General features: G+C 43.3%; 2 protein-coding genes across 10 annotated transcripts in view; one reads left to right on the forward strand and one right to left on the reverse strand.

Moving 5' to 3' along the window:
• The window catches only part of LOC125766407 (RNA-binding protein Musashi homolog 2), an 81,149-nt gene that overhangs the window by 16,324 nt on the left and 38,133 nt on the right, over nucleotides 1-26,692 (forward strand). For 7 of the 8 annotated variants that reach the window (XM_049432346.1, XM_049432349.1, XM_049432348.1 and 4 more), the window contains one exon: nucleotides 21,876-21,896. The exons of the other annotated variant lie outside the window; for it this stretch is intronic. In XM_049432346.1, coding sequence (XP_049288303.1) covers nucleotides 21,876-21,896 — 21 coding nt within the window. The remainder of the gene's footprint in view (nucleotides 1-21,875; nucleotides 21,897-26,692) is intronic. 8 annotated transcript variants of the gene reach the window in all.
• LOC125766451 (uncharacterized) overlaps nucleotides 23,743-26,692 on the reverse strand; it is a 50,005-nt gene continuing 47,055 nt past the window's right edge. For both annotated transcript variants that reach the window (XM_049432427.1, XM_049432426.1), the window contains exon 6: nucleotides 23,743-24,242. In XM_049432427.1, the coding sequence (XP_049288384.1) occupies nucleotides 24,153-24,242 (90 nt within the window). In that variant the 3' untranslated portion in view covers nucleotides 23,743-24,152. The remainder of the gene's footprint in view (nucleotides 24,243-26,692) is intronic.

Raw genomic sequence — 26,692 nt, forward strand, 5'->3', positions numbered from 1 at the left:
AGTGCGCAAGGGTAGTGGTGGAGCGAAACGTTTTTTTATTGCGATCCCATCCTTTGGGGACTGGGGATTCTTCGAATCGACGCAGTTATGGTTAATGTTGCGTGTAGAGATGGTGTGTTTAGGCAAAGTGTATCTTTAAGATGGTGTCGAAAAAACAAAACGAATAGAACAAAAAATCTACGGCTTAGATTATATGCACACCCCAATGCTGCCAGTAACGACTTTTTATTGCCTCAGAATGGTCTTCCTTCTTTCTGGTCAAATTCTGGAGTTTCCCCGATTTCTTCCAATCCTGTTAGAAGTCGATTCTTTGTTGCCATTTGATTCTAGAAATGATCACAAGTTCGCAGGATAGAGAGAGAACAGCAGTTCAATGCCATCACATCGTCACAAAGTTGTTTTTTCCTCCGCGTATGATCACTTCGTTTCGATTCAAATCGTTGTGTTTCTATTTCTCTCGTAGTATGTCTTCTTCTAGTTCGCCCAGTAGCTCTGGCACTCTTTTCCGTGCGCGAGCTCATGGTTGTTGATTAAATTTCTTGATTTCCATAGCGTCATTCTTGTTGAAGAGCATCATAACCATCCCTCCAAGGAATGGGGACGATAGAGAGAGACAGAGGGAGTGTATGTGAGGCAGGGTTAGGTCTCTACCATCACATCACGGCCTCGGTCTCGTTCAATGTCGTCGCTAACGATGCTCGCACCGAAAAGCTCGCATCGTTAAAGCTCGGATGATGAGAAGCGCGAAGAACTCACTCCTTTGTGGCTCATCTGTTCCCCAAAAACGGGGAGGAAATACCGCAAGACCAACCAATCTTGTCTACCATGTTCTAGTGTGCTGTGATACTATGTACTCGGTCTGCGGTGTGCGTTGCCGGAGGAACTTTGGTGCCTTCCTTAGCGCACGATTATTTTCTTTATATTTAGTTTTTATCATCGCACACCGCGCGTCATTCACCTTCAGAAGCGAAGCCCAACAACAATGAGGATGATGAGGTCTCGCACACACCACAACATTGGGGTTTTGCGGGAGGAAGGTAAGCAGGAAGTTGGATGTTATTTTTTATGTGCCTTTTTGAATGTTTCCTACCGTCCATAGTAACCCCCGATGCACGAGATGCTGAGGAAACGCAAGAACTTGCCTGTGAGAAACACTCGAGCTGAAAGGTCGTGTAAAGGTTTTAGTGTTGTACCTGTGAAAGCCGGTCCCTCGGTACCTGGTCGCTTTCCATAAATCCGCTTACATGTGGAGATTCGTTTACTTTCTTGTACCTTCGTTGGTTATTTGGAAGCAGCGGGGTTTTTTTCTCAACTTTTCACTCCAACTATCAAAAATCTATTAGGACTATTTCTTTCATTGATCTCAAAACCATCTGAAGGCGTCAGAGAAGAATTTTGTGCCTTCGAGATTCAAACTACCCTTAGAAAGCATACCGCATAAGATGAAACTAAAACCTCTCTTTAAATAATATTCAGAGAGGATGGATTTTGAATTTTGATTCAATGTGCTTTATGCTAAATATTATCTACATCGTAAAACCATCGATTCGCGGAAGTGTATTTATTTGCTAAAAAGTATAATTAAACTAAAGAAAATCTCCCTTGTAGTCTTTACGCTCCATCTTCCTTGAGACGTTTTATAGCCTCATTTTTCGATAATTACATTTTGCAATTAAATTACCATCGACTCTCGTCTACGTTCGTTGCCAGCGAACAAGCGTTCTCGCGCTGGAGGGGGTGAACTGATGTGCATAAGAATAAACACTTGATTATGATGACAAAACCGAGCTTCGGTTCCACAGATAATAGTGACTCGTCAAGCTCGGTTGTTCGGTTGGCGTGGTTATGGATTATGTACCTTGTGGGACGTACTTGCGAAGAGCTCCATTTTGAAAGTAATCAGTTTATGGATTGTTTCGCCAGCGCTCTTGTTGTGGTACGTCGGATGTCATCCCCGTACCGGGAACTTTAGTAATCAGTTTAACTAAGGATGTTGTGTTGAAGAAATTTGAGAAGACACATTTAGGCGAAGCAGTGCCTTCACCAATTCGCGGAACGTTAATGATGAAATCAGTCACATCAAACCGGCATGACCATGACCATTGGTTGCTTCATCGAATGATTTCACCATTCATCCATGTTGTGGTCAAGGACATCGTGCATGAGATAATATGGAGAATGTTGGGCAAGTACCTGCCGTGTTACTAAAATCCTACCCTTATTTCGTGTGTGGTACCTGTTGGACGACCGTCTAAATCGCTACCTGTGGTAAAGCTTCCCAAGAGACCTGAGTCTGTGTGTGTATTTCCGCAAAACGACTTCAGGGAAGGCCACAATAATTGGTGCCCTGGCTGTGACCGGTCGACAGGTAACCTTCTGTACGGAAGGTATCAATTTCCCAATCGCTCCACTGCGTCTTTATCTTAGCATACCGTGGTGTACAGAATACGGTCCCCTCTCCACTCACCCTCCCGTACCGCCACAGTGTATTGGATAGCGAGAATTTCAATCAAGTTTCGAAGGTTGAGAAACCAACGAACCCGGTCGGAACGCTCGACGACCTGGCCGCTTTGTGTTTGGGAGTAAACCCCATGTCGATGTTTGTGTGCCATGAAGGTTGCAGTGTCGCGAACGCAAAAGAAGCCTCAGCGGCGGTGCAGATCAGGTCGGGTACCATGAACCTTTATAAACATTCACCACCTCATCCACCCCGGGGAGGGTTTGTTGTTAGGGGTGCGATGGTTTTGTAGTAAAATTTACGCGCTTACGCGCACTTCCGCGGCACTTAACCGTTTCTCCCCAGTTCACGAGTCTTGGTGTAGTATGTCTGCAAGAAAAAGTTCTTCCAAAACTCCAACTCCACAATGGTTTCCGTGTCTTACGATTTCGGGCGCTCCTGTTCACGCTCGTTGTGGATCTATTTTGTATCACTTTTGCCTGTTTTGCTTCGTCGTTGTTGCTTTTTTGTGCATACAGAATCAGATTAAGATCCGCGTACGGTGACGACTACTAGCAGCGTGGTGTTGCTGGTTGGTGGTGGTAGTGATATTCAACGGATAATCAACGGAAACGCGTTTCGTTCACGCGCGAAGTCAACGCCTGTTTCATGCGCAGTGCTTGTGGAACGTACGCCGGAGGGAGGAGATAGATATTAAAGCCGCTGAGGCAAGCGCGCGGGGGGATAAACGTGATGCGGTGCTTGCAGGTATACACATACATATGTAGACCACATTCACCTAGTGGCCCCATGGGTATAGTCGGGCTTCAAAATTGCGCACTTGGGGTGGAACTGGTCTGAGCGATTGGAAGGAAGCGAACGGCGTGGTTCTGTGTGGTTATATTTACAGCACTACGTACGGAAATCACGTTTTCAAACCACATCGTTGATGGAGTAGCACAAACCGTGTGTCAGCAGTGGTAGTAGTAGTAGTAGTAGCTAATATTGTGTGTACAGTGAGTAACACTCCTCAGTTTCGACGCTGGACACAAAATCCTTTCTTAATTACTATTTGCTTTAAAGTTTCAATTATAGATCACCGATTGTTTGTAAAATAGTTGACAGAAGAAAGTGTGATGACAGTAGTAAATATTGTCACTTAGCTGTCAGAATGACATCTCCACCGAGAGTGTACTACACTATGGCAGCATCATTTCTGATGACAGTTCTACTATAGTCGAATTACGTCGTTCAAAAGGTGCTGAAACTGATACATTGATTTAATGAAATATTTTAGTTTAAAAGACTCTTTCTGGTCCGTTTCGTAACAATTTGCCAAGGTTAATACATATTTAGAAGGTAGCTTAACGTGGACGTTATATCCTCTACCTGTCTGTAGGCTTGTTCTTCTCTCATGAGAATGGTTTCGATTCGAACCGAAAGCTTTAAGTCCGCTTACTTATTACACCTTCTCGGCTGCCGCTTAACGCTCGCTTCGGTACACTAATGCCACAAACCGACACCAACGGTCGCCACGGAAGGGCGCGCTTGTTAGTAATGTACGCCCGCTAGTTGCGCCATCGGGGTAGCCCATGCCACAGGGTTTCCAACGGTTGCATATCCAATACCTGTCCCCTCCACATAAACAAATGGCGGAGTTCGAATGGTTTCCGTCTGCGAACTTAATATCAGTGAGGCACGGCCACTTTTCGCCCCCTTTGTTTTTCGGTTGTCAACCAATCCGCCGTGTGCGTGCGTGTGTGCACTCTTACTATCCATGGCGGTAGTTAGTGGGTGTTTTGTTTACTAGCAACCCCGAAAGGCCAATGTTGCTCTTTCCTTATCCTTTCGTCTGAATAGAATACATAAACACACACACGCACGTACAAGCCTTATGCTAATTTTATTTGCCCGTAGTATAAAACCAGCCAGTGGGTTTTTTGTATGTCTTACTTTTCTTATAAATCCCTGCAAAATCCTCCTACCAGACACATTAGTTTAAGTTTCTCCCACGAGGTTTTGCCACAGGGAGAGAACCTTGCCTGGCTATATGCTTCGTTGTAGTGTAGTGTCCTTTAAGGCAGTAGCAGTGGGGAAAGTTTTTGCATAAAGTTATGGATTTTGGTACGACGAAAACGTTTTTCTCCGATCGATACTATTTACTATGCCACTACTACGAAGCTAATCGGTAGCAATACTATTATTCCCTTCATTCGTACGCCATTTTTCAAGCGTAAATGTTAGTGCCAATGAACTTCGAAATGTTCAGAAAACCCTACAGGGGACACGGTCGCTGTTTGGCCAATGTTTCTGTCAAATGTAGCGCGTTGATTGCGATGGCGATGAAGCTTTCGACAAAACTTTCAATTTTCGGTTGTGACTTTGTTCTGTTCACGACTCGAAAGCGATTAAATGCAAAGGGGAGCTCTCGTCGGGGTTTTATTTTATTTTGTGCCACTGGAACTAGTACAACTTTTCCGTGTCCAAAAGCATTTTCTTCTCTGCTGATTGGGCATTGGACAAAGGGGGGGCGAGTAGGTGTGGGTGGAAATTTACTTCCCACCTTCGTCACCCCATTGGAAGGCACCAAGTTTCCAAACCAAGGGGTTTTGCGTTGTTAGGCGTAGACGAAAATGTGTTTCCTTTCCATTTCGATACGACGTTTGTTGACTGGCAGAAGAAGTAATCGCTGCAGAAGTCACGTTTTCTGTGTTTCCGTTTTTATTTATTTCTCTGGATATATGGTAACGCTCCTCGATGATTCCTCTCCTACGGGTACGATGATGACTTTCGATCGATTTTATTCTTTGCCAAAGTGAAAAGAGGTTTACTTTGGTTTTTATTGATTGGTTTGCTAACTTTTAACCCCGACCGACGCAGCTCTCTTGCCCGATCTCGGTTTGTTCTCGGCTTGTTTTCCATCTCGTTCCATCAGACGAAGCAAGTCTGCCTTGCTCCAAATTGTAGCCCAACCAACACCTTCAGTAAAGGTTAGAAGGGTAGGAGAGATGGGAGGGGAAGGGGTGGTTGTATTTTCAGTACGACCGTGTTTAAGTTCAGGCAGCTGCTACTGCTTCGAATTAACACCCATCAACCTCGGCCATCCCCCCATCAAACTCTCCCGGTGCTCCGGTAGTTAAAGCTTGTCGTAAAGTTTTTTTTTCGTATATAATTACATCAAACCCATGCTTTTCGTGCGAATTAAGACACACACACATACCAATACACATTTAGCTAAAGTTGGAGGTTGATATTTGGTGGAATATGTTGCTTTCTGTTCGTTCCCTTTCTGCAGTAAAAGGTGGCACTGTTGTGGGGTCAACAAAAGTTGTGCGTGCTCTTATTAGCGTGATTCTTTTGTTGGGTCGATTTATGCTAGACAGCTAGACCCACCTTGATCATCACTCCCCCTCCCCGAGGCGTGGAGGGTGAAGGAGATGGTCTCAAGCAAGCAGTCTGCAAAAGCTACACAGGCCTTGAGGGTGGTTTGCCACCGGTATGCGTCACGTGTACGGATGGAAAGAAGGGATGGAGGGTGGCATTGAAAAGAGATTTTAAGAGAATGGTAAAAATAGAGAGAGAGAAAAAAACCCCGCTCTATGTGGTGCGTGTATTTAGAGGGTAAATGGATGTTTAAATTGAGGTAAACGGTTGTATTCATATTACTTTATTTTAATCAATTCGTCGTCACTCGAGGGATGTAAAGTGTCGATTTCGATGTTACGACTTAAATTGATCTTTTTGACCCGTTGATATTTAATGTCTTATTTCTGAAAGATCGATAACGGTTGAAGTGTTATGGTGCAATTTCATTTCCAGTTTTTAATCCAATGCGCTTACATATACAGCAGCCTAACCCTTTCCTGAATATTAATCCATAATCTGCACATTATGCTTCTTACTACATCACTACAAGCTAAGCCCCAACATTTCCTCGGTACGTTCTTGTTACATTCACGAGCCTCCACCAGCGTCCAGCGTGAAACATTAGAGAGGAATAGACGAAAACATTCAACAAGAGCGGGGATCATTCAAAGGTGTCTCACCTGAGGCCTCTTAAAAGCTGAATGATCAATGGCCCACCATCACACCGGGGGAAGAGAGGGGAAGAGTTGAAGAGTAGGTGTCGCTTCTTAACCGGGTATAAAGTATGAGGAAAACGCATTGTTTTTATGCTGCGATTTTCATCCCCCTTGCGCAAAACCGAATGGGGGATGATTTTTTTGTTGTTTTTTGATTGCATCACTCATCCCAAGTATGAGTTGGCCACGGTTTCAGGTAGAGAGAGAGAAAATCTAAACAAACCGAAGCGAAGCTTTAGAAGGCAAGATTTGTTGTTCGTTTGCGGGAAATTGCGAAACATTGCCTCGCGATCATCGCAACTGAGACTGAGTGAATTGGTTTTGTTTTTATGCTTTTAATCACTCTTCAGTGGAATGTTTGTTTTTATGTTTGATTTTTACTGAATCCATTCCATCTGATGAGTAAACTTTCGTTCGAAAGCTTTTTGAAGATCGGTTGGGTTTCACTTCCTACCGGTTTCAGTGTTTATTTACTTTGTTCGCTCGCTCATCTTTTAGAACCATCCATACATTGGGAAGTACATTCGTCCATCCAGATCGCAGCCAAAAAAAGGGGTTGAAAAACAAAAATATAAAACAATAAATAAAACATTCATTGTTGCTTTGTCGCTTCAGTGATGAATATGTTGACAGCCACAAGAATGGGCATCAGGCAGGAAGTTTACACAGCAGTCTGACTGGCACTAGCACCATCATCCTTTACCAGCGTACCGCTGCTATTTAGCTTACAGTTAGCCAGCTGTGTCAGCATGAGTTTGTAAATGATGGGTTTTTAGTTGTGGGGGAGCTATTGTTTTGTGGTACATTCATTTGAATTTGGTTACAGCGGAGAAACACAGCAAATATGCAAAATGGAATAGTTTTTTCCCTTCTCTATCTCTTCTTTCTCTATTAGCAGTCGCCATTCTTTTGCACTGCTTTATTCTGGCCATGTACTAGCGCTGGGAGGTGGGATCGGTGTGGAGAGCCAGTAGATGAGTGAACAGATACAGCAAAACAGAACCTTGGGAAAATGGTGAAAATTTTGTGCTTTGTTTTTTTACTTTTGTGAACAAAACTGAGTGTAGTACTACTACCGGGGTTCGGCATTTCATGACAAGCGCCCTCTGGTGGTGGTGGAGCCGGTGCAGCACTGTTGGATGGGAGCAACACGAGGTATATTATTATGAGTTTCATTCTTTCGGTTTCGGTTTTCGGGCCAAAGTATAGAAACGAAAATTGAGCTTATTTTGGGGCTTGACGGGGAAGTTGAAGTTAAACGAGCAAGGATAAGGCTACAGAGCAAAGGCGGTGAGATAGATGGGCCCTGAGAAGACAATGAAAAAAAAACCGCAACAACAAAACAACCACCACCACCCCTTTTTGCTGACCAAAAAGCCGTCATCGTGCTCTGTATATTGGTACGGCAGTAGAACACGATACCGAAGGTTTTAGTCCGGTGTGTAGAGCGAACGCTTTTGAGGCTTTTGGGAAAGGGAGTTGTTGGAGATCTTGTGGACCACTCGCTGTGGATGGGAGTAGGATGGATGTATGGAGTGGTAGTGGTAGGGATTTAAGGAAGAAGTAAAGGTAAAAATGGCAATAATGGGAAGGCCAGGAAAGCTCACACACATATATACGTGATTCAACCCCTTTTTTCGGTTCTGCTGTTTCCCCTCTGTTCCTACCCAAAACGCCCGAAATGTCTCAGCGACCACCAGCAAAACCACACGAGAGTGAACGATGTGAAAAAAACGGCATCGGTGTCTCTCTGTCTCTCCCTACTGCTAAGCCTTTTGTCTGAGCGAAAAGATGGTGGGGGAGGGGGATGTGCACGAGGGTATGTCCGGAGGGTCATTCTTCACGGTCCACTTCAACCACCATCATCAGCATCATCAGCATCATGTTGATGATCATCATCAGCAGAATGGTATGGACACCTATTCTGCCCTACGAGAGACACACAGCTGGAGTGTGGAGGCTTTTCTTTCTGACACACCTCCCACCCCTCCCCCCACCTTCACCCCTCACCAGTGGGGACCAGTTTCTGCAAAAAGTTCAGTTGCCTGTGGAGCCCAGTTTCCATTTATTCGCTCGCACGAAGCAATTGTCGATCGTGAATGCATGTGTGTGTGTGTGTGTGTGTGTTTACGTTTTGTTTAGTGTGGAGACCCCTTGTTACTGGTTGCATATTGTAGGTAGTGCAACGAGAGGCGCACACCGTGGATACTGAGCGAGAGGTATCGTCGGTTCCGAATGGTAAAATGACTCGCCAAGCAGCATCCAATCATTCCAACGGACCGAACGTACCGAACGAGAATGAATAGATGCATCCATCTTGTGATCTCTTTCCATTTTCTCTCGTCCGGAGGTAAATGCATTTTTAGTAAAGGTTCCATTGGCTTCTAAAAGTGCAAACTTCCCTTTCAAACAAACAGTGTGGTCAGCATTCGCTTAAGCGGGTGTTTGTGTGAATGCGGAAGGTGGTGGGGGATGAATGTTGGGGGTAGTGTTACCAGCCGTACGCTGAACTCTCTTACTATCGACCACATAGACACACATACTGTGTCCAGAACACAGTCCACCTCACCGTACCAGTTAATGTGTGTATTCTGACCGGTTTTTGCAAATCGATAAGTGCATACACCGAGGAAGGCCAATAAGCCGCTACGCTTATTTAGCTTCAATCCACCGCTGAAGGTGGGGCATTTCCATCCTTTAGCCGACAAACGACGGTGGTTTGGTGGGAAAAGTATTTTATAGTATCATCCCTTTTAGTAAACCGCCGGAGTTGGAGTTGGGTAATGTACCATTATGGGCGAGGAGCGCTTTGACAAATAGACCACAACTCCCCTTTCCCCACTCACACACATACACAAGGTGTGTGGGTTACACCCACAGGAAGCACCCGACCCGTAAGAATGGTTGGGAGTGCACAAAAAAACGAACATTTAAAATCCGTGAACGAAAGTGAAGTGAAAACACGACGGGATTCTTGGGTGGTACTTCCTGAGCTTCACCGGAGCGAAACGTTGTCTGCGTACATTTCCTACAGACAGAATATGTAGGTTTGGGGCTTTCCTTTAAAGTGATGCTTCTTACGGGTGAAAGAAGAACGATCCGAGCAAAGAGTTGCCCCACGAAGAGGGTAGAGAAAATAGAGACACCACAGACGAGAGACTTGATGCGCAAGTAAGCGACGAACCTCTCCGACACTCCGGACGATTTCCGTTCTTCGTCGCCATGAGGGGGGTTTCACGCAGATTCACATTCTAAGGGGGACGATAACCACCATCTGGATTCCGGTTTTCAAGAAGCTTCTCACATTTGTGTGAGTTTTCGTTGGTATCAATGTGTATAGGTGTGTATTTTTTGCCTTGTTTGTTCCGTGCCTTGTTCGAGAACAAGCTAAGATGTATAGATTCTACCAAAAAGCCACAGGAAAGTGCGGTGCTGTTTGAGGTTGTGACGCTGTTGTTTCGCAATAAATAAGGTTTCCTTTCGGTGCTTCTACAACCTCACACACACATGTACGTATCTTAACGGAAGGAAATCTCGTTCAATCAAGCGTAAAAGAAATGAAACGAATTTTAAATAAGTGCAGAATTATTTACGGACGCTAAAGTAAACTGTTCTTTTTTTCTGTGTGTTTGAAAACTATTTAAAATATCTAAATTTAGATTCTATGTGGAAAAACATTCATAGTTCGATATGAAGTAGTGGAAACACAAGAGGAACTTATTATGGAGTATATTGGAATAAGCTGTAGCTATAGTAGATAGGATGTAAAGAGAGAAAGAAAGAAAAGATAACAAAAAAAATGGAAAACCAATCAACCATTTTCCCTTCCCATGTGGAACCCGTTGATTGCTGCATGCTCGCCGAGAGAGAAAGAAAAAAGTTTTTCTCCATTCATTGTGTTGTGTACGGGGCATAGCCATCGGATGATTAGCTTGTCGTACGTTTGATATGAGTTTTTAGTGACTTTTTTTTATTGTTTGTGTCATGCACCGGTACTGGTGGGCGCCAAACAGAAACATTGTAACTGTGCCTTTTAACACGCACAAAAACAGCAACAACAAACGAACGAAAAAAAAGCCATTTTGATATGAATATTTATCTACTGGCACATACTGTGTGGTGGTGGTGTTGTACGCCACCATGTGCTCTGGGGTAGTGTGATTTGCTAAGGATTTATATCCTACCCCTAACCCACTGGGTGCTACCCCACGACGGTAAAGGGTGTGGCCACGCTTGTGGGCTATGGTGGTGCTGATTTATCCCGTTTTACAACGTGTATCACCTCCATTCTTTTCGTCTATAAAATGTATCATCTCGTCTTGCGACTTCCCGACCAACCCGCTCAACTGTACGAGCTTAAATTGTGTCTCGACGTCATAAACAAATTGCTCTGATATTTGTATGTTGCGAGAAGGGGGGGAAAAGTAGATTGTATTGAGGCAAAACTGAAACGGTTTCTGTGTTGCTGCTTTGCCCTTTCTCTTTGGTTGCCCCGTTGTTAAAGTTTCCCGCCTAGAAAAGAGAGTAAAGAAGTGATTTTACACTTTGGAATATATTTTAACTAGTTTTATGCAACATCAGCGCCTACACCCCCTCTTTCTGACACAAACACACGTACAAATAGTTGGTCCGGATAGAGGAAAATGAAACGAATTCCATCGGTTTCTTTTCTTCGACTTGTTCTTCAGCTTTTTCAGCGGCGGTTAAGCTGTTTCGTTCGTAGAAGAACGATTTTGAGAGCATAACTACCAACTTCACCGGAGAGTTTGCGAACTCACCCCCGTTCAAGACGATGACCGTGGTCATGATGATGATGATGATGATGGGTGCGGATGGTATAATTTTCTTTCTCACGTCACAACGGTCCTACACAGGGGTCACTCTCGAAAGCTTCACCGTGATCTGCATTGGGATTGCTTTTTCGTTTAGTTGAACGCGTACGAACGAAAGGAACCCTCGGTGGAAGGTTTTACAACAGCTCGTGAATTACATTTACAGCACTGATTGAACGTAGCCAGACAGCCAAAACGGTAACTGAAACATTATTTAATGCTTACTCCAGGAAAGGTATTCCCTACCCTTGCGCAGGGAACCAAATGAAGATGGACAAAGTTTCGCTGGTTGTGGTGTAAATTTGCATAAAATGTAAATATGCTTCCCGGTGCGGTAAGAGCTTTAAAGGATGTAACAAAGGACAGTTGATTGATTTCCTCGTTGTTTGATGCTTGAAAGCTTTTCCCATCGCATATTGCCGAAAGATTAATGTTTTGTTTTTGTGTCATGTACCTAGATTGATCTGATATGATTTGATCGAGGGTTAGTGCGTTGCTGTTCCTTTTGTAATTAAATAGCAGAAGAACTTTGCTTTGATCGGAACTGTGCTTTTGTATTCATTGTTTCCCAAACATTGTATATTAACGGGAAGCACAAGGGGTCGGATGTTTTTAGTGATGTTTGCCTTTGCAGCTCATTAGCAAAGAGTGGTAAAATTTAGCAACTTTACACATCAACGAACGTACACCGTGTGTCCGTCCATGGAAGGTGACAAAATGGAACAGAAAGAAGAGGTGCAGAAAAAAAACACTCTCTGTCGTGGGGTAGCACGATCTCATCCTATCGATAATCAAACCACGTTGATCAACGTCGATACAGCAAAAATGTAGCGCTGAACGTAAGATGCTGCACGAGTGTCGCACGGAAACCGCATCGATAATGAACGCACGAATCAATCGACGTGTTTTGTCCGTATCTTGCGAGTGATCGAATTACCGGCCACTTATTCGCTCGGCAGGAAAGGAAAGGTGGTACACCACCGGATGAGATGACATTCCAAGGGTGATTATTTTTGTTTTTTTCCTCCCTCTACACCGCATCTCGGACGTGGACTGTTCCAAGCTCGAATCAAATATTAAACCTTAGTAAGCAAAAAAAACACACAAACGCTTAGAAAGCAGAATAATGTCCCCGGGTTTTATCAGTTAAAATATTTGCTTTTTCTTGTACATTACATGGCCCCCAGGACCATCGGGTTTGGTACCATTATTGTCAGCCACCTTCAGCGGGCGTTCTGCGCGTCTTAATTACATAAAATAGCGCACGGGGTGGGAAAAAAGAAACATGCTTGTCACGTCGCGCAGTCACCGTACCTGCACGTGGAAATCTGTGATTAAACCCCTCTTCCCATTCGCATTCCCATTCCCTTACGAGTGGTCATGATTGCAATCATATTTTCCTATGTATTTGCGCATCCGCTTCGATATTCCGGTCATGTCGTCGTGGTGTGAATGTTGTGGAAGTTTTAAACTTATAAAGCTTCAAATTTTTAACCTTAAAATCTCGGTAAGATTTTTTTTATAACACAAATTATTGACACATTTGCAACAGAGTAACAACCCCAATGGTTGGCAAGCGGCGGCCTTCCTTTAAAAGTGTTGTGACGAAATGAGCCTTTTGTCTTCTTTCATATTTTATTCCAATTGGCATCGAATCCGCATCGGCACTGAGAGGCTGAGCAGGCAATTATTAATGGCGATTCTATGAACCATCACCGTCATAGCCTTTCCGTGCTGCAAATGCAAAAAAAAGTCGCTACACCACATTTAGCGGACAGGACGCCGGTGGAGACGCTGTTCGCGTTTCGGTTTGATCGATTGAAAAATAAAATGCTTTGATATTGCTTCACGGTTCTCTCGCGAGGTTCGTTGCGTTTTTGCCGCCTGTGTGAGGCTTCGTTCGCGATCAACATTTGCTTCAAGAGGGTGATCAATTTCGTGCGGGAACACACACACACACAGGGCCGAAGCGGATGAGATGTTGAACTCATGTTGAACCCGTGTTGTTTGCTGGTGCGGGCTCTGATGGCAATGTGTTCTTCTTTAAGAGAAGCGCTTAAGGCTGCTCTTTTTCGCCTTCTTCCTTCTTAACAATCAGCCGGCTCACCATCTTTAGAGCAAGGTGATTGGGGATGATGTCGAGGGAAGAAGGGTTGTCGTGTCTGTACTCTTTTTTTCGTCTTTGTTGATGCCGGGACGCTCGTAAGTGTTGTTTTGCTGCGTTACCATGGGAACGAACCGTGAAAGACGTACCAGTAAAAATGAATTTACCTATGTGTTTGTGTATGAATTTTTTTTTTGTATGTTCTGTTCATTTGTTCTTTGACTTGTGTCTAGAACCAGTGTGTGTCCATGTACGTGAGTTTTATTCTTCGGGACAAGCGTACAATCTTATCCTTATGCAGAAAGAAATATATTTTATTTTATTTTTGTTTCTTTTTAAATGTGTTTTTTTATGTTTAATTTACCTTTTTGGATGTATTTGTTGAATATCAAACCATTGGAAGAACTTCAGATAAAGAGACTTAAATAGCTCTAATACACGAACCTCTTCTCATTCCTCGTTTTATATTTTTCTCAATGTGATGTTCTTCAATACAAGATTTGTGACGAAATACACTGAATTTCATTCGAGCCAAAACGATGTACAAAGCTTAGAACTGTCATTTATCTCATCATTAAATTTAATTTCGACACGCTCTCTCTCTCTCTCTGCATTGGTGGTTGTGGGAAAGGTATTGGTTCGTCACACGTTCTTTGTTCCATATGTTTTTTTTATGCTTTTCAACGTATCCCGCGTTGCGTTACACACAATGTGTTGGAAACGATCGCAGCAGCATCACCGAATGAATGCGCCCTTCAAGCGCGATGAACGTTTTTTTTTTTGCTTCGGTATGGTGTGTTTGTGTGCGTATCAATTAAAAAAAGTCAGCCATAATGTTAATGTTTGCACCGCCGTCGGTGTCATTTCTCAATCCGGCACAACGCACTGCAGCCGGACGCAGTTTAATGTTTGACATTTCCAGCATTTCGTAGCGGCGCGCAACACATTTGCCTTTTGCGCATCCCGCCCGTTTGTCGCTATAGCTGACGGTGGCTGCTAGCTAAACAGTGATCTAACCGATCGTTCATCGGTGGCTTCAAATTGCTGCATTGCTCGAACGCACCATTCCAGCGTTTATTTTTTCTTCAAGTGGAGAAAATTAAAAATTTTAAGACATTTACTGCCGTTCGATGACACAATCGTGCGCGGAAACAATAGTGTAACATGGCATTGTTTGGTGTTAATGAAGCAGCATTAGTAGCACCCTTTATGTTTCACCCCAACGTCAAAACCCAAGGCCAGTCAGGTTGGGATCGAATGAGTTTACCCCTTCTAAAGCGTTACTAATTCGTAACAATGCGTTAGCTGTTGATGTTGTCATGCTGCCTTGATGGTCACTTTTTTTGGGGACATTTCACTGAGTAAAAAAAAGGTCAAAAAAATTGGACCCAAATTTTTATGGTTGCAATTAAATTGTTACAGACTCCCGACTCCCGAACGGACTGGAGTTCGATTGATTGGAACGGAAATGAAGTAAAAACAAACGCGCATTGTAAACTCGGCCCCCCCATTTTTAATCTAGTCTGTCACTTTCACTGTGTGCGTCACGACTACCCCCCTCCTCGAAAACGATCCTGATGTGTGGAAACAAATAATTGCAAGGCACCGTTGTGCGAGAGCGAATCGAAAAGTTTACATTCGAGTAGGCAAGGTGTTTGGTTGGAATGTGTACACACGACCCTTTACGGGTGACTTTTCCGACAGGCTTTCACGGGGCAAAACTCGGAAGAAACCCTTCAACGTGTAGCATCTTTTTGAAGAATGTTTGTCTTAGCAGGGCCTCCCGTTATGGTTCGATCGACGTGACGATGGGACCTCCATTTTTCACCAAACACAGAAAGGATATCTTCGCCAGACGGAGAAAGGGAAATGAGAGAGAGGGGAGGGAAAAAGGGGGTGTAAAAGTTTGTTCACATAAGTCAAACATTGAAGAAGAGTCAGGCAGGCCCAGTAGGACGAGTTGTGGAATTATTCCAAATAAAAAAGGAGAAATTCTTTAAAATAACGTTCTCCTTCAAGTCTGTGTGTGTTTGCTTTCCCAGCAAGCAAAAAAAACATTCCCAGCAAAAGTGAAAGATAAGCCTGTACAAACACATATTGCTTTTCATCTTAATCATAACGAAGCAGCTGCTTTTTCTAACCAAAATCAGGCATTCAGCTTTGCCTGTAAGGTTGTTCTGTACGGTATAAAAACCAATCAGCAAAAGCTCGAAGCAATCAGTTGTGGCTGTTGATGTTGATATACGGTGAAAGTAACAGCAATGCCTTGTATTGTTGTGGATTAGAGCATCCAGCAATGACAACAACAACTGGTACAAACCACCAAATCCGATTTCTCTCTCACTATTTTTTTGTTTTTCTTGGTGCGTAATATTGCACTTTTCGCTTGGTACGAGTTCTTTGTATGTAATATGGAGACATGCGGTGCACCACAAATGAGGATGATGGTACGGGTTGTTGTGTGTTTGTTTAGACGACTACTGTGTTCGAATCCGATGCCATTTTGTATGTATCGACACGACGGTGCGTTCGCTTCGCCTGCTACTTGGATGATGCGGTAAAATTGGAAAAATCATCAAATGCACTTGATTAAAGGTAACTTGGATGGAACGGCTCCTAACGATGTCTACAGTGGAGTGTGTTATGTCTCCCTTCCAGGCTTTTTTCCATGCCAAAGTGGGACACACCGTCAGGAGAAAAGTTTCAAGCACAGTGAAACGAAAAAAATGAAGCAAACATTTCCACAGATTCGACCAACCGTGAGTGGGTGAGCGCAATTCTTTCGTGCTTCATCGAAGCAGAGTCTGGGGTTTTCCACGTTGGTTGATTTTTAGTTTAGCTTTTGCTTCATTTTTATGTCCCTACTGCTGCTGTTGTTGTTTTCTATCTACCCGATGTGTCTCGGGGAGTTTTGTTCGCATTTGTTCTGAACAGGCAGCACCTGGAGTGAAGCGGAAGAAAAGCGCCCCGGAACGGATGGACGGATGGATTTGGACGCCGCGCTTTTCTCAATTTGGACTCGGCAAACTTTTCATCGGAATGAAAATCTCCCACCAAAGGCGGCCTGGCCAGACTTTTTTTTGTTTTGTTTTGCGGGCTTTTGATAAAGTTGTAGCCCCGGTTTCCGGTTCGGAGGACGAAGTGGGTGAAATAAACAATACAAAGGAACCATCGGGGTTCGTTGCCTCCCCCCCTCCCTTCTTTGTCGCTTCTTTACCCAATATTTTCCAATACTCTTTTAGAATTTCCTGTGAATTGCGGGATTTTTCCCGGGTGGCTTTTTTCCGGTCGTTGGCACGCGTTTTTCATGGGATGTGTTTTTCTTTTCGTGTTTTTTTTGTTCTTTGTGGTTTTTGGTAAAATTGGCCATGGGGCTGTGTTGTACCATTGTACACGGTTACATGGGTTTTTTTACTGTACGAAAAGAAAATGTTATTTTTACCTCCTTTTCCTTCCATTCAAGCCTAACCAGGTTGACGTCATTGAGGGGCAAGCAAAACAGGCAAAAAAAACAAAATCGGTCATTTTGTGAAAAATCTCTTAACTCTTTCCTTACCGGTTAACGCCCACCTACAGGACGGTTAAAAACGGTTCCTAACTGCCAAAAAATTGAATGCAGACGTAACTTTTGCAGTAATTTTTAATAACAAAAAAGAAGGTAATAAATTCTTGTTCTTAAATTATTTTTTTTATGCCTCAAACATAAGCTTTGGAGGATAATTCTGAAGTAAAATTAGCTTCTTTTTTACGGGTTTTACGGAAGGTGGTTCAGAAGGAACCCCGCAGAAACGTCAGTTTAAAATGAGCTCTTTACTGCTTGTACTCAACGGTTCATAACTTTATTTGCATTCTATTGGCACCAACTCCAATCTGCCAAACAGTTGGAATCCTGGTATAGGAAACACTATTTTCCTTTCCCGGAATTGACAACCCGGAATGATTGAATCGTACACGTACACGTTCACTGCAAGAAACAACTGCCTCCCTGGCAGTCGATATAATTTCCGTTCTACTTTTCCTTGCTGCAAAAAACAAACCGCATCATCCCAACGGCAGCAGTTAGTCAGCAGGATGTTTTGCAGGTTGTTGTTTTGCGTACATACATATGCTCCATCTCAACACGCAAGGGTCTCCATCAGGAGAGCAGCTGCACCAGAAGACATCTGGTGAGAGAGGTGAAATTGAAATACGTGCGCTTCAAAACACGCTTACTTTACGCCATCTCGGCAACACCTGGAACGCGAGACCACAGGTGGTTTAATGTATGTGTAGGCTTTATGTCCAGCTGTCTTACCGGTAAGATGTGCTCGTGCTCTCTTTTGAGTGTGTGTTTGTGGCAAGGCAGAAGGACTGGCAGGTTGAACAGTAGTGGAGACGAAAAGTATATTTAATCCAGCTGTGCTGATGCTGCTGAACTGTCGAAATAAGACCGTGATGAAGGTTCACCAGTTTTCTGTGTTCTCTAAACGAAACGTCACTCCCGTGGGCCATGGTGCGATATGAAAGGTTCCAACATATTACGAGGAGGCACTATTGGGGTTCATTTTCCTTCCATAAGGGTAAGATTTCGTCCGTGTCCCTGGCGTGTTGGCTTAAGACATAAGCAATAAGGACAGGGAAACCATCGTTGAACTCACTGGACATCATTTTCCTTGATCCACCCACTCCCAGCACTCTGGATATGAGGATGTCTTTTTAAGACGTGTAAAGAAATGGAAATAGCAGACGAGATTGACACTTTCTACAGAGCTGGAATGGACATCGACGGGGAGCGGTCCTTTTTTTTTTGAAAGGAAAAGACATTCAGGATATTCAGGAGGAACTTCTGAGGATGGAAATTAAAGATATTTCTTTAATTTGTAGCAAAACTTCCCACATGCATTAAATAAAAGCACATTTTCTTTGGCCTGTTGTGGGCAAACGGACGCACCCGGGAACACAAAGACGGAATGCTTTTATGCATTATTTATTAAATTACAAACACACATCAACGCATTACGCGCAGCAGTTGCTATATTTTCTGAAGCAATTTGCACGATTTATTATTGATGGAAAATAGCACCTATTTTTTTTTGCGCTAATGTTTTTCCTTGTTGTACTGCATACCAACCGCCTTGAGACACCCCCAAGTGCGATGATTAGGATAAAGCGCGGCGGAACAGAGCGACATTAGTATCTAGGACTGTTGGCCGTCGGGGTTTTATCCTGCTGTGAGTTTTGTTATTTATGCTTGTTCGTTTTCTCGATCTGCGGCCAAAACTCACGTCGTGTAGCAAAGCTGCTGCTAATGTAATCATCCGTCCGTAAGCAGGGAAAAGCTTCTCAGCGCAGCGAATATCCTAATGGCGGAAGGACACATTACCAATGAGATGAAAAAAGGGAGGCAGAGAAAGAGAGAGAGAGAGAAAGCAGTGAGAAGCAAATGACGTTCTTTGACATTCATTGCTATTTCCACCATCGCAAGCCGTCGAAGAAAATCGACTAAAGCTTGCCTCTATTATCGGCCCCCGAAGGGACCCGAACCATGGTGGCGCACCCTATTTATGGTGTCACCTTCATGTGTTGACTTTTTATTGTTCCCACACGCGCCTTTATTACATCTCTGCATCTCTTGAAGCAAATGGCCGAAAGTGGCAATCGTCCGGCAGGTGCGATTTGTCGCACCGTTCTGTACGAAGGGGAACGGCAATGCTTGTTGCGCGCGGCGGTTTAGCAAGAAAAATACGGTAATTGAATTCCAATCTGAAAACATTTCCCATCCTATTTTGGGGCTGGGTTTTGTTGGATGTGGGGTTTTTTCCGCCATTATTTCCTTGTGCCATTCATGCGCCATTTTTTCCTGATTGCTTGCTTTTATTTGGACGTTTTGTGATTACAATTACAAGATGACCACTACTACTACTACTACCACTACACACCATAGAAAAACGATCGGTTTTTGTTCGAAGAAAAGCATCCCATCGACATCGGTCTTCTTTCTCAACCAGTTCCGAGAAAGGTAATGTTCCATTTCTCGCTACTGTCGAATGTGATCACTTTGAACCTTTGAACCAGAAACACGAACAAAAGCAGAAGAGGAACGAAACGGCCTTTCGTTCTCTAAGGTAAAGCTTTCAATTAACGCTTGATCAATTTCCGACGACAAAATGCGAGAAGGAAAGGAATGTATTCGAGTAGAAATAAGAAAGCCCGAGGAAATGATTCCAACCAAAGCAAAGATGGTCTTTGAGGCGCTTTCGTATCCGTAATATTGATTAGAACAAAGGGAAGAAAGGGGAAAATGGAAAGCAACACAAAAAAGAAAGTTTTCTGTTTTCCCCCATTGCTTGGACAGTTTTTTTCCATTTGGATGAACCATATCCCGTGCTCAGTTTCTTAGAATAATTCTTTCTCGGAGCTGGTCGATCATTAGGTGTGAGAAGGCGCTGCCGATGTCCGGATGTAACAAATGCGCCTATCTTGATACCGAGGATATCCTGCCTGGTATCATAGCATCAAGCAATTGCATACTTATTGCTTAGAAATCGCTCGAGAAAATGTAAAAGGAAATCAAATACTAAACTATTAGTACAGTGTGCTGTACTAAATGGAGGCGCCTGGTGGAGGATGTGGACTTGTACATAATTATGTTTCCACATCTACCTCTTGTGAAATATAACGTTTTCAATGTATTTTTGTACTATTATAACACAACGAGGAATATTTTATACAGAAAAATTGCTTTCATATTACAAGAATAAATTTACGGAAAAAGCTAGAAATGCGAGATTCTTGTAGCATTAATTTGTGTTCCCTACTCACACAACTTTGATCATTGCGGTACTATTTGCAGGACGATAAGATTTCCGTCTGCCATTTCAGTCTGCCTCCTTCTCTTCCCAATCCACCTTTTCCTCCTCATGACGTTAGCAATTAACGCTTAATTAATGTCGTCCATCGACCGGCACCGGATCTAATGACCGGACATGATCGAAAAAGAGCGAACCATTTTTGTGAAGAATGTGTTGACCAAAAATCGAAGCAAAGTTTGGTTGCTTGCGAGAAGATTAGCAGTTCCATCACACACACACATTAGGAAAAGGCGGAGATTAATTGTTAAACCACGTGTTTACCTGGTGCGTGAAAGTGGCAATACTTGTGGTATGCTTTTCGCCGGCTTTCCTTTCGCCATACACGCAGAACACGAAATTCATATGAAATGTTTTGCGCTAAATTGCATACCATTCTGATATGAGCATTGCGTGTTGATTACGGCGTGAAGTGGTGTGAATCGTTGAAAATTGAATCTTATTAGTTTTGCGTGTCCTCGGTAACGTTCACCGGGTCATGTCATAAATAAGGTGTGAGTGGGTTAGAACATAAATTAAGAAACTTAATCACATACAGTGGGATGTTATTTACTTTTTTGGATTGGATTTTTTTTCTGTACCCCAAATTGAGATTGTGGTGAGACTTCTCGTTTTTTTTAGTACAACAGCATGGCCTCATAATGCTCGAAAGCGCTTTACTTCAGTGTATTGTCGATATGTTGTCGAAATTTAATCCTTTTTTAGATCGCTGTACAAAGAGGAGTGCCATGCGGTGAGTTCTTCTCGCTTGTGGTAGAGAAAGAAGAGGGTTGATGTGTTTGCGTAAAACGATACTTTATTTTAATCGTGCTGGTTGGCTGTTTCTTATAATTGCATTCCTATGTATGTGTACAAACATTATTCGTATTGCGCCTTTCTTGTATTGTGTCTGCACACCTGCCTTGCCATCCTTGTGTTGCTCCATGCTGCCCTGTCGTTGCAAATTTAGAGCCTCAACCTCATCTGCGTTTGTTTGTTTGACAACCAAATTGTTTTTTATTATTTAAGTTATTTTTCTACATTCATTTTCACGTACTAACCAGTAAGCATAATTTAACATGAATTAATTAATGAATTGCCTCTGACTCGTTGTGGTATTTTGTTTGTTGTTAGCGTAATGGCATGTTGGTCTCCCGGTCTCTCTTTCCCGGTGTTGTGCTGGATTGCAGTGGCGCTGCTGCTGCTGCAAATGGAATCGTTTTTAGTTTTCGGTTCTTTTCTTTTTTTTTCTTCTTTTTACTCATCCTGTTTTGCGTGCTGAAAAAAAATCACACACTCTTATATTAATTACAAACACACACACACACATAAACATACACTGTATATTTTTACTACTCGTATACCTCGGTTTGCGTTGCGTTCTGAAACACGAACCAATCCATCTTTAGTTACTTTCTTATGCATTCCGCATAACAACACTTACCGCCCACAACTTCCCCGTTAAAACTTACACAGCATAACTCGTATAAACAAAACAAAACCAAAACTCCTACCACGCTGGTGTCCCCACAAGAAGACAAACTTGTAAAACATTGTCCGTTCTTGTTCCTTCTTCTCTTTCTCTCGTTATAGATTGCACGGAGCCACTTTTGGGTAAGTGAGGAGAAAAGTGAATGCGAAAAGAAAACAAAACCGAAAAAGCAAAAAGAAAAAAAAAGCAAATGAAAACACAGACACGTACATCCGTATAGTAAGAACAAAACTGAACAGCATCCAACACCCCTCCATACCTCCCCGTTGGAAAGAGACTTGGCGAGTGCTAAAAGAGATTGTGAAGGATATCGCCACCGCGAAAGAATGAGCAAAGCTGGAAATGAATCTGAACAAAACTGCTGTGTACCGATCCACACGACTTCTTCGAGCTTTCGTGTCCGTTTCTTCGTTACATTAACGACTCTCTCCCTTGCACCCATGTAACGTGTGTCTTCCCCCTATCATATGAGCTCTGTTCTCGAGTTGGGTGCTTCTGAATGATTGTGAAAGTCAGGGGGGGGGGAAAAGATTGCAACAAAAGGCCCCCTTTCGATGAGCCCCAACGCTCGCACACTCACTGCGCTTCCACGAACGCATTAAACCCTTGAGAACTAGTTTTTTTCCCCGGTCCATCCTTTTATCAGCATAATTGTGATGATGGGGTGTGTGTGCTGTGGTGATGCAGGAGTGCGGTAAAGAACGCACATAATTCCCTCTTAACTTTGGTGCTAAAGTCTTCCCTTGTTGAAGATCAAAGTGGAGCAAACACGACGACGTATTACAACGATGAGGCCAACCACACACTCGGATAGATCATGTCAGAAGGAAGTTGGTGAAATTATATAACTTTTTCCCCGTTATCAGAAAGGAATCAATTTTTTTCCCTGATTCAAATATATATTGAGAGTGATTGTTAAAACAATTAAACAATTGCAACATATCAACTGAAATGTGAACCTATTTTTTGCATTAAACAGAATAATCTGACGCTTGACATTTGATATTTGTATAGACCGATTTCTTCCGAACGTTTCATTTTACCGATGAGTCCATGTCTGCTTCTTAGAGATGAAAAGATAACACGCGTTGGCCTCATTTGCTCATCGCGCTGAGTGACAACATACTGATGAGATGCTTCACTAAATGTTTATCATTGTGCAGTTTTGAGATCATCGTTTAACAAACCACCACACATACACAAACGAGAAGCAATGATGATGATGAGAAGCTGGCGGTGACTGAATCTGTTGAACTTATCAACATCATTCCTCGTCGGTGGGCTCACAACGCTCGGCGCAGTTAATCGATCGGCTGGATTGTGGTGGCGTACTCGGGGAACACACATACATACCGGATGGATTAAATCATACGAGAAGAATCTTCTCTAAAAAGGGTGGTGGTGTAGATGGTGCATTATGCATCCTTCCTCAGGCCGGGTTTTTCATATCACCACACCACTGAGAAGAACAATCCGAATGTCGACAACGACGACGATGATGATGATGATGTGGAGGAGTAGATGTTCTTAGACCCCTACCACACACAATGGAGCGCCTTTGTGGAGTGCTGCTGCTGCTGCTGCTGCACACCGAAAGGAAAAGGGTGGCTTTGTGGGAACTTCAATCAAGGGTGCTACAGTGTGTTCTGTTGACTTCTTGAAACTCAACTTAACCTCCCGACGCTACTTCGCCGGCCCCATTTCCCGCCGTCTCACCGCCGGCACAACCTTATCTAATGTATAATTCACCGAACGGAGTGTGTCCGTGTGTGCGGCCGTGTTTGATACTGTGAAGCAGGAAGTGGTGTACTCGCATCAATCGATTAATTCATTCAATTTGCAATGACAGCAGCAGATGCTGCATGTCGTGACTGTTCTTTTTTTTTGTTTCCTTCCCTCTATTCATTTGATGTCGATCATGATGATTTCTTTCACTCTTGTTCTCTCGGTTGCGTTCGCACTGCACAATGGTAGGGTTGAAACATCGAATAGTATTTATTGTGTGTATTTATGTGACGGAGTTTTTCTTTAACCGCACGATGCTGATAAACGCTAGCAAATGTGCGAGCGCAAGCACATGCACAAACGGCGATGCAAAACGTTCTAAATGCAAATGCATCACTGCTGAAACAATTAAACTTTTTCAAGTGGTTCTACGATATTTGCTACACTCAACAACAGCGACAAACAACAGCGACAGCAGAGGGAAGTGCCAAGTGGAATAACATTCCCCGATGGGTAACGACGGATCGATTAGTTATATTTATTCATATGCGTGTACACATTCCTTCTGTTCATCGCGTCCCGTGGGATGAAGGAGGTCGTTAGCGATGGTGTCCGATCCGAGCGGTTGGTTTGGGGGCGTGTTATAGATCTATTTATTTGTCCAATTTTTCGTACTCCTCGCGGTAGCTAAGGGCTTGGTTCAGTTCCGGATTGGGGTCGTACTTTTGGTTGAACACAAAAATCTGCAACGAAGATAGGAAACCAATGCGAAACAATTATAAGTAACTTTAACAATAATTATTTATTTTTAGGACACCAAACAGATGAGTTTGATTACAATGACACTAAATAAGGAGTGATGCAAAACACTATGGCTCTACAACGTTTTGCGCAACAACGAATTTTCCCCGAGGCTCGTCCACGTGATCATCCTTCTTTTTGGCAACGGTGTCATTACATCAGCACAAAATGTCAAACAGTGCGCGTGGCCCTTTTCGACGCTTTATGAGCGCGCAAAGCCGTACAAATAATCCACCGGGCAGGGACGGATCAGGGCACGTTGAGTCATCATACCCCTGATGGTGGTGGAAGCCTTTTTGGGGGGCGGAATGAACAGAACTTGACGTTGGCAGGCTTGGCAATAAAAGTCCGTCCAACCGCGGCACGTCAAGAAGCAATAACACACGCCCAATCCACATCCAGTGATCCAATTGTCAGCGGAAAATCGGCTCAATGATGTGATGCTTCAATACGCAAAACACACACATCATCCGCGTGGGTGAGTTGGGTGGACAGAGGAATGGATGTTTTCCCAGTGTAGTGGCGTTAGTATCGAAATCGGATTTATGCGATTTCCGAATGCCACGGACCGCAGGTGTACGGGTTGCTTGGGTATATGTTGTGTAATAATGTGTTTGGACCCTCTTGTTCTTGTTGTTGTTGTTGTTACAATCAATAACGTGTGACCCCGCGGCACGAAATCGGATGATGAGCGTTGATTTTTTTTTCTTCTTCTTCTGGGAAACACAGAAGCCTAGGTGGAAGCTTGTTGCCATCAAAATGCAAAAGTCAGCCCTGACGATACCGCAACTATCTGCAGCATGAGCAAGTTTGTTTATCGGACTAAAACAAATAAATAAATTTTGATCGCCCAAGGAACTGACGGGAATGGTGGAGGCCAACCCGAAAGTTGGTGGATATGCAAAATCATGATGTTCGGTACCGACCACTGAGATGGGGAAACGTTCGGCAGCAACACATATCATGGCAGTTTCTTCTTTTTTGTTGAAGGTGTACTGGCAATTCAGAGTTTTATTTGATCTAGTTCCAACAAGAACACCAAAGCAGGTCGTAACGATTGTGATTGTGCATATAAATTTCCAAATACAGCACACAAATATAAAGCATATTGAAACATATTGATAAGAACTAAACATAGGCTGGAGTAGAAAATTTCAATAATGCAAAAAAAATGACTTCGTGCCATGCATATTGCATACATTCAGGCAAATTTCTATACCAAACACTTAGAGCTATACAAAATGCTTAAAATGAAGCATCCTGCATGACTTTTAACGGTCTGTTTGATGGTTTGCTAGTCCCATTTAACGAAGCTTCCATATAAACATTACGCTCCTTATGCTTTGTACAATTTTATACAACTTATTATAGCTTCCCGGGTACATTATCTCTTTTTTGCGACTTTTATGTGGATGTGATCAATTTTTTTAACTTAAACATTTCTTTGTCACAAATCATCAAAAGCCCATTGGAGTGGCGTTCCTGTACAGTAGAGAGAGAAAATCCACCGTCATATATTTATCGATTATTCGTGGCTTTATTGTTATAAAAAAGTCCTTTTTATAGCATCCTCTACCATGCATTGTGGTTGATGTTTCACCTACATGGGCAGGGGACAGGTAGAGATCCTCACCACCGATGAGGTATTTCCTGTTCGTTTTTTATGAGATTAAAACGTATTAACCTAGAAACTGCTAGTGTTCCTTCAGAAAAGGACTCCCTCTCTTGTGCGCGTTGTGCCCATTGTTGTACAAAAAGGAAGTTCTGTTCTTCTGTTCAAGTTCTGCGCCCGTCCCACGACCCCCCCTGGGGAAAGAGCACGTTGCCCGACGTCGTGACGAAAACTTACAAGTGTGTTACCTTCCGAGTGCTGTTTCTCTTCATTTCTAAATCGTGAAGAAACCCTACAAAGCAGTCAGCAGTCCCGGGAACGGTAGAGCGTAGGATGGAGCGCGTAAGTTCTATCCAATAACTAGCGTGCTGATTGGGTAACTTAATTCCAGAGGTCGTTGCTGACATCGGTGAGCAAAAGGATACCTTTCGGGCAAGTTTCGCTTCCCTTCACGCGCGGAATGAACCGATAAAGGTTCCGCTTTAAATTGGATTATTATTTCCATATATTCGTGCGGAGGGCAAAAATGCTGGGAAAGGGGTGGGTGCACTGCTGAGTAGGGGAACCGGGAACCATATCCATTTGGTTTGTGTCAGGCACTGGGGTGAGCTGGATGAGCGGTGTACATATACTCGCTATATCTCGTCGATCCTTTGACGCTGGGGCATGCAATGGCAAGGAACCTAACAAACCATAAGCAATCCGGGTCTCGTCGATGGTTGGTTGATTTTACAGGTGAATGTGAAATGAGTTGTCGTTCTTTTATTTTTGCTAGTGGCC

The sequence above is a fragment of the Anopheles funestus genome, chromosome 2RL (genome assembly GCF_943734845.2).
Source record: "Anopheles funestus chromosome 2RL, idAnoFuneDA-416_04, whole genome shotgun sequence".
NCBI classification, from domain to species: Eukaryota; Metazoa; Arthropoda; class Insecta; order Diptera; family Culicidae; genus Anopheles; species Anopheles funestus.